This window comes from Sceloporus occidentalis, unplaced genomic scaffold, assembly GCF_023333645.1.
Source record: "Sceloporus occidentalis isolate IW3139 unplaced genomic scaffold, rSceOcc1.0.p SCAF_45, whole genome shotgun sequence".
Lineage (NCBI taxonomy): Eukaryota > Metazoa > Chordata > Lepidosauria > Squamata > Phrynosomatidae > Sceloporus > Sceloporus occidentalis.
Genome location: NW_028317025.1, coordinates 1,288,943 through 1,297,260, shown reverse-complemented (window position 1 = coordinate 1,297,260; position 8,318 = coordinate 1,288,943). Strand labels below are relative to the sequence as shown.

The following is an 8,318-nucleotide window of genomic DNA, read 5'->3' as shown; positions in this document are numbered from 1 at the left end:
CTTCCGCTTGAACTCCTCCCCCGATTTGGCTGTGGGGACATTGTGGCAGGCGCACAAGGCAGTTATCCGCGGCACCTTTATTCGCCTGGCCTCCCAAAAGAAAAAGGAGAAGCTCCGTCAGGAGCTCCTCTTGAGGACCGAGATTTGCGACCTTGAACGTAGGCATAAGTCGACTGGGGACCCTCAGGCCCTTCGTTCTTTGTTAGTCAAAAAGGGGGAACTTAATTTGATCCTTTCGGCTGATGTTCTGAAGGCCATTAGCTGGACGAACCAGAAATTTTTTGAAAAGGGCAATAAGCCCGACACCATGCTAGCGAGACGCCTTCGTTTAGCCGCGAGATCCCATCATATTCGGCAAATACATACGTCCTCGGGGGGGACATCCTCTCATCCGGATGTCATTTGTAAGCAATTCACTAACTATTACACCTCGCTTTACGATGGCCATAAGACCTCTCATACACCCCACACTGCCCAATCTATACGGGATTTCCTCCGTGACTCTCGGTTACCGTCGCTTTCCCCGGCCGATGCGCTTCATTTATCCGCTGCGATCACTCAGGAGGAGGTAGATTTGGCCCTAAGTACCATGAAGGGCGCTAGGGCCCCCGGTGTGGATGGGTTCACGGCCGCCTACTATAAACGCTTCAAACACATTCTGTCCCCACATTTGACTGTACTGTTCAACAAATTCCTCTCGGGATCCCCGATACCTCCAGAGATGCTTTCCGCCAAAATTGTTGTGATTCCCAAGGAAGGGAAGGATGCTTCCTTTTGCTCCAATTACCGTCCCATTTCCCTCATTAATGTGGACGTTAAACTCTACGCTAAGATTCTGGCCATGCGGATTGCCCCATGCTTACCAAGCCTGATCCACCCGGACCAGGTGGGCTTTGTCTTGGGTAGGGAGGCCCCTGATAACATCCGCCGCGCCCTGGGTGTCGTTCATGCGTCCCGGTTGGCTCGGTCTCCGACCTTGTTACTTTCTCTGGATGCGGAAAAAGCGTTTGACCGGGTCGACTGGGACTACATGTGGGCGACGCTCGGGACTTTTGGTTTCACTGGGGGTATACTCACTGCTCTGCGTGGTCTTTATTCTTTCCCTAGCGCGGTGGTGGACACCAGAGGGGCAGTGTCTTCCCCGTTCCCTATCCGCTCTGTGTATTGAGCCTCTGGCAGCTTCTATTCGCCTGAATCCCGACATTAAGGGGGTGCAGGTGGGAGGCTCTAATTACAAAGTTAGTCTCTTCGCAGATGATGTGCTCCTTTCCCTCACATCCCCCCTGGTGTCCCTGCCGAACCTGTATGCCCTTTTGTCCCGCTTTTCGGCCATCTCGGGCTATAAGATCAACAGCTCTAAATGTGAGGCGTTGAATATCTCATTACCTTCCCACACCGTTGAACTTATAGCCTTGAACTTCGATTTTAAGTGGCAGCCTCATCGGCTTTGCTATCTGGGGGTATACCTGACTGCCCGCCTTCCCGACCTCTATGCTGCTAATTATCTCCCGATGCTGCAGAAGCTGAAGGGTGACCTCCGTCGGTGGATGCCCTATAATATTTCTCTACTCGGTAGAGTTTATAGTGTTAAGATGACACTTTTGCCTAAAATTCTCTACCTTTTTCGTTCGCTCCCTGTCCCTCTGGTGCTTCGGGACCTGGACCTTCTGCAGGCGGAGATCTTTCGCTTTGTTTGGAGGGGGGCCAGGCCGAGGTGGCGACGTGCTCATCTCTACCGGTCGCGCGTTATGGGGGGCCTGGGGGTCCCTCACCTTCTGTCCTATTTTCATGCTGCCCAGTTGGCGCAACTGGCGCTGGTCCATCTCGGTTCTCAAGCCCCTAGATGGGTTGCCCTTGAGGGGGCTCTGTGTCACTTACCTGATGTCTCGGGGGTCTGTTGGCTGGGGGGGAGCGCGCGCCCGTCCTGTACCGATAGCCCTACGCTGTCCTTTTCCCTCTCTTTATGGGACCGACTTAAAACGAGCCGCGCTTTGTACCGCACGCCGTCTGCCCTTACCCCTCTGTTCCACAATTCTGCTTTTCCTGCAGGGTTGGTGTTGGCTTCCTTCCACTGGTGGAGGTCTCATGGTTTTTCGAAGGTTGGTCACCTATATCACCAGGGCTATTTACACACCGTGCGTACTCTCACTGGCTCTTTTCAGATGCCCCCTGCGGAAACGTATCGTTTCCTTCAGCTTCGCTCGTTTTTGGCGGGGCTCAAGCTTCCCCGCACCTTCCCTCTTATGACTCCATTCGAGCGGCTGTGCTGGGCTGGGGAGAGACGTCCGGGCGCGATTTCGCAGCTTTATGCCCACCTTACAGCGCATACCTTCTCTGCCGCCCCTTCCCATTGCCGTTTGTGGGAGAATGACCTTGGGATATCTTTCACTCAGTCAGACTGGACGGAAATATACACTAACACGTTCTCACTTACCGCTAATACTCTCATTAAAGAAGGCGCGTTCAAGGTGGTTGGCAGGTGGTATCTTCCTCCTTCCCGGGTTGCCCAGATGTTCCCGGGCTCCGGTGATGGCTGTACGAGGGGTTGTGGAGAGAGGGGCTCGTACTTTCACATGTGGTGGACGTGCCCTCTGGCCGTGGATATGTGGACCTGGGTCTTTGATCTTCTCAGTGAACTTGTGGGCACCCGGGTTGATAAGTGCCCTTTGACGGCTTTACTCAATAAGGATCACCCTGACCCCCAATTTCCCAGATGCACCCAGCGGCTCATTCACAGGATATGCGCGGCGGCGCGACTCTCTATCGCTAAACATTGGAACACATGCATCCCTCCCTGATCACTAATTTTATCTAAGATTTGGCATATTATGCACATGGAAAAACTCACTGCATACATACACGATACTACTGAACGCTTTCTGAAGGTGTGGACCCCCTGGATGTCTTCCGCCTACGCTGATGGCTCCACAGGCCGGATTGCTGCTCTGTGAGGTACCATTCGGGTGCATGGTGTGGTCTCTTTCTTCCCCTTCTTCCCTTTTTTTTTTTTATTTTTTTTTTTTTCTTCTCTTCTTTTATTTTGCTCCCTCGCTTTTCCGCCCTGGTTTCCCTCTTCTTCCCTCCCTTTGAGAGTCCCCCCCTTTTTTTGGTTTTTTTTTTTTTTCCCCTGGTTCCTGTGCTGAGACCTCTGCCCAATAGGGCTGCTCCGCCTTTCTTTTTTGCTGCCCAGTGGTTTGTGAGGTGTCCGCCTGGGGTTTCTGCCTACGGGTTGGCCCGTTCCCTGTTGAGGTTTCCCTTCCCCTGTTTGTTCCCACTACGAATTATCGTGTTCTTGTTTTCCGGGCATGCTCCTGGGGGCCGCTGTCTATGGGCCTTTTTTCTCCTATTTGTCTCCTCACTACCACCTTATCTTGCTGAGGCCTGTGACTTTCCGTGACATTAGTGATGTCGATATTACTTTTTGTATGCACTGGTTCAATGATACCTATGTTGATGACTGCTGATGTTTCTGCTACTTGCACATTGTTATCATGTTAACAAAAAAAAGGAAATGATGTCTAGGCGCCGCTTTACTCTGACCTGTACGATTTTTATTTTTGCATATTCTGTCGTCTGCTGTGCCTGGATGTCAATAAAAAACTTTTCAATCGAAAAACAAAATTAGAATATAGCTAAGAACTATAGCAATATTTAGAGAAAATATATATATATGTTTGTGTGTGTTGATTATAATCGGTGACATACCCTAAATGAATGTTTTACCCTTTTTCAGTGGCGGCATCATTTCCAGAATTTCTCGATATTTATTTAACATATATAATATATACACATTTATTAATACATACACTCAGACATGCACATTTACACGTATTCACACATACTGACACTTTTACATGTACACAGACACACAACCCTACTTTTTAGGAAAGTCTTATCTAGCAGCCAGTGACAGCTCTCTTCTGCTTCTCACTCACGGCCCACACTCACTCCCCGAGTCTAGCTCTGGAAATGACATGGCTGAACGAGGCCTGATGAGACTCAACCTATCAAATTTAATCAGCAACAATTTGATTTGAAAAATTCTTTGCAGGGCTGTAAATTTTCCTTTACTCCAAGCAGCAGTTACGTTGTTTGGCCATTCTTACAACGCATGCTGTGGCGTAATTACGTGATACAGTTGCTTACTGCTTATTTGCATTTTGGTTGAGGACAGTTGCTCATTTGCTTTTAGTCTGGGGAATTTAATTGCTATGTTTATACATAGAAAGGCTGCCCTGCATTTATAAGACTTGATTTATTCAGGTGACTTTATTGAGCCCACTGTTTGCACCTTGCTAATGAGACACAGGACATAATTCTCAAATTTGCAAATTACTAAATGAGATCATTCCATTGTTAAGCCCATGTAGGGACAAATAAAGCCATGGGTGTTTTTTTTGTCCCTGAAAAAAAGGCTGACTAGAGCAGGTTCTCTTACATCCCTGGCTTCATATTGTTCAGCTGAATCTGCCTAGTGTGCAACTGGGGGAATTAAGCATTGCCAGGATCTTATTGTGTTAGAATCTTAAGTGTTGTTGTCAGCGTATATGCTGTTTCTGTGATGCACTTAGCTTTCCCGCTATCTGTGACAAAACGAGGAAACTATTTTCAGTTATCAGTTCTTTTCCTTAAGGGAAAGTTTCATGGAAAAACAAGTGTTTGTCCCTCAGCATTAATTATAGTCCCGTGCACAGGACTTTATTTACTTGCAGAACTGGAGGCTGCTATTGTAGGTTGCCTTGTGATGTTTTGAGTGACTTTCCCTTCTCAAACATCACACTCAACCGACTTGCCGTGTGATTGGCCATTCTTTACATAACATTGTATGCTGGCTATAATAGTTACCCCACCACTCATGTGGCACATACCCTGTGTTTCACATGTTGCCATTTTCAACTTTCATTCAACAAAACAATGGAGGTGGACATATCTGTTACAAAACACATTTTATTATTATTTGTACACACGTTTGACACTGTCTATAGTTCATAAATATTAGTTTATACTTAAATACAGGGATGTTGACAAAGGGGCCAGATGAGTTTTTGTTATGCAAAATGGTGTATCATGCCAGAATTATGTTAAGGCAACAGCTTTTTTGTACCACATTGTTCATCAAAGAAAACACGTGGGAAGAGGCAGTCTTGTTCCTGCCAGCTTGGAGAAAACACATCTGTGGTATGGCAGGCCCATCCTAAAAAAGTCAGTAAATTCAATGCAGCCCTTTTCTTTTCTCGTAAAGACAGTTACTGAACGGGTTTCACCTTATCGAGGAACAAGACAGATGCTTCCTTTAGAAATTCCCTACGACTCAAGTGGACACTGGGATCATTATTACGGAAAGCCCCATCCATGACTACAGCCAAACAGTCTGGTCCCAGTTTAGAGCCAGCTTCTAAGTAGCTCGCTGGGACACAGAGGTCACTAGCAACCAGTGCTTCTTCTAGAGTTGTCAGCACGGCATGGCAAAGTCTTTGGTCAGCCTGGCTAGGACCATCTAAAATAGTGAATAAAGTATCCGCTTTGCACATAAACTCCAACATCACAAAGCAGGTTAGCACACCATATCGGAAGACATCAAATGGTACAGCCTCATGGTCTCGGCACTGTATTTTCTTTAGAAGTGCGGATGATATTTCCTCAGGAAGGTCACCGTCTCGGCATATCCTACGTAGCAACTCTCCGTAACTCTTCCCGTTCAGGCCAGGCATTCTTTTCTTCCCTCCTGCACTCAGGCACTCATACGCAATGCTTAGGTTATTGTTAAAGGCCGTCCTGTTAGAAGACACGGGTACAGTCACCATTATCATATCTTGTAAAACATTACTTGTAAAAATGAACAATCCTTCAAGACAACATAAATGTTTAACGAAAAAACCTGCAGCCGCTTCAAAATATAGAATGTGTACGCATTAAAAAGCCACCTAATGCGTATAACATTTCCTTCTCTCAGGTCATTTTTTAGGTTATTGGTTCTTGATTTGTTTGGACAGCCCTTGTAAAGGTGAATGAGGAGGGGGGAGAAAACTTTAGGAAGGAAAAGAATTAGACAATTCTATCTCAACTACAGATCTAAACTTAGTGAACCAATAAACCAAATATCTCAGAAAGTTGTTACAATGAAGGGAATGATCCCAAAACATGTGATGGTGACAGAAATGTGCTTATAAAAAGGCACACTCCAGTGTACCAGGGAGCCCCTGTACTTAGCATATATATTTACATTGTTTTAAGGTTGGAAAAGATAAATAAAAAATGCATGCCTTTGGCAGATTTTAAAGATTGCTCCATGCATCTGAAATGGGGACGAACATAATTTTAAAGACTTGCAGCTGTCATATGCTTAAAAGTGCATACAATAGCTTGAGTGCCCCTTTAATAAGGATCGATGCCATAGCACATATGGAGCAATGAGTGATGTTCATTAACTGGATCTTTATTAGGGCCATATAATGAACCAAGGTAGGGAGGGACGGGTGTACTGCGTTATAAATGTGTGTATTTCAACTTGAGGAGCGGATCACAGGAACACTGTATTGTGTTAAATACCAACATTTTCGTTTGATATCAGGATAGTCATACAAACTCGCAATATCAGTGCTAAGAGCCAAACACAGCACATCTCCATGCGCTTCAAGAAATCGGTGTTCTCTATTGAAGACAACAAAGCAAACCTACCACACCCTTTCAAGAACAGCCAGCATTAACCAAGCACAAAGCAACCGCCCTCCACGGTGTTTAGCAGACTTGCCGAAAAGTAAACCTTCTATGCCTTAATAATCTAATGCCTTTAACTAGGATAACAGCCTTCCATTCTAACCTCATCCCCTACAGTGTCCTGCAAAACCCTACATACAGTGGATCAAATTCACTGGTGTTTTCCACACCAACCATAAAGCCTGCAGCCTCCCCAAGCAGCCAGGCACCACTGGTGTCTCCCGGACCTTTGTGAGTGATGTGCTAGCCTCAGGTACCACATGGCACGCCCGAATCGCTGCTGCCCCGGCAGGTGTGATCCCTGTTCCCCAGGCACCGCTCGCCCATCTCCCGACACCTGCCCCATCTTCTCGAAGTAATCCGCTAGGAAAGCAACGGGCTCCTCTGGCCTGGCTTCCAGGAGCTTCAGCACAGCCTCCCTCAGCATGTCACGAACCCCTGTCTGAGCTAGAAAGTCGGCCTCGCTGGCAGGGCTAGGGGTAGGTCGAGGAACAGGGGAGCCTCCAGCCGCACGTCTTTTCTCCGTCGCCATCACTACGTTCTAATGAAACCGGACAGGTGCCATCTCACGTGATGGCAACAGGAACCTATCGTCCACAATCGGGTGTCGTGTCATCGCCATCTTGACTACGGGATTTGTCGCCATGGCAACATACACTTGCCACTGTTGCTAAGGATGCAGATTTGATGTCTTAATAGGCAGCCTGTGAATACCAAGAGGCTCTATTTTAATTAGTACCGTTAAAAGGCAATATAACTAGTCAATAATTACGATTAATTAAAACTTTAAATACATATTTAAATATATTTATGGTTATTTGACATTTTAATTGTACTTGTAATACTATACATTCTCTGGAATACCTCTCCAGTCTCCACCATCACCATCACTTTTTTCTTGTCTTCTGATTTCTTGATTTTCCTCCCCACACACAAAACTATCTGGCAGCCCCCATTCTCCCCCACTACCATCCTTCAAACACAACATGATGGGCAACCCAGATCCTGCTCTCATACTCACCTGTGAGAATAGAGTTAGTGGTTAGGAGTATTTCTTTGTCCCTCCTAAATAACATGCACCATACGCCAATACATACTAACTCTAATACCATGCACTCATCACCCCAGAGTCCTTGTCCTTCAGTGTATCACACCTATCTTTCTCTCCCTCATGTAGCAACCCCTGAATACTGTATAGATCAACTGAATAACACATGCAAACCCTCTAGTTTAGGTATGGATATCTAAACAACACATGAACACAGAATTGCAGGTATAGATCAATTGGAGAAGACATACCGTGGTCGCAAAGGTCGCACACCCCTGACACTATCCGCTAAATCATGCTAACACCATACATGCACAACCTTGTAAACACAATGGGCAAATGATGTGGCATGCTATCTGACAAACACACACTATCCCGATCTGCCGCTTCTGCGTGTGGCCAGCAGTTGGATATGGCTGGCCCCATACAGCTGGTTCTCAAACATATACACCACAACTTGATCTTTCATTCCGCTTTCCTACAATCTGCAGACTATCGTTGGCTTCTTGTATAAATCTTTTGCATTTGCATCATTAAAGTATTGATGGCTCAC

At 46.4% G+C, this 8,318-nt stretch overlaps 1 protein-coding gene across 1 annotated transcript; it reads right to left on the bottom strand.

The window, feature by feature from the left end:
- Positions 1 to 5,246: 5,246 nt before the first annotated feature.
- LOC149289425 (tubulin polyglutamylase complex subunit 1-like) lies at positions 5,247 to 7,249 on the bottom strand. Its single transcript, XM_089490514.1, has 2 exons — positions 6,945 to 7,249; positions 5,247 to 5,775 (listed from the first exon to the last, which is right to left on the bottom strand). The coding sequence occupies exons 1-2, from the start codon at positions 7,247 to 7,249 to the stop codon at positions 5,247 to 5,249; spliced, it is 834 nt and encodes a 277-aa protein (XP_089346640.1).
- Positions 7,250 to 8,318: the final 1,069 nt, after the last annotated feature.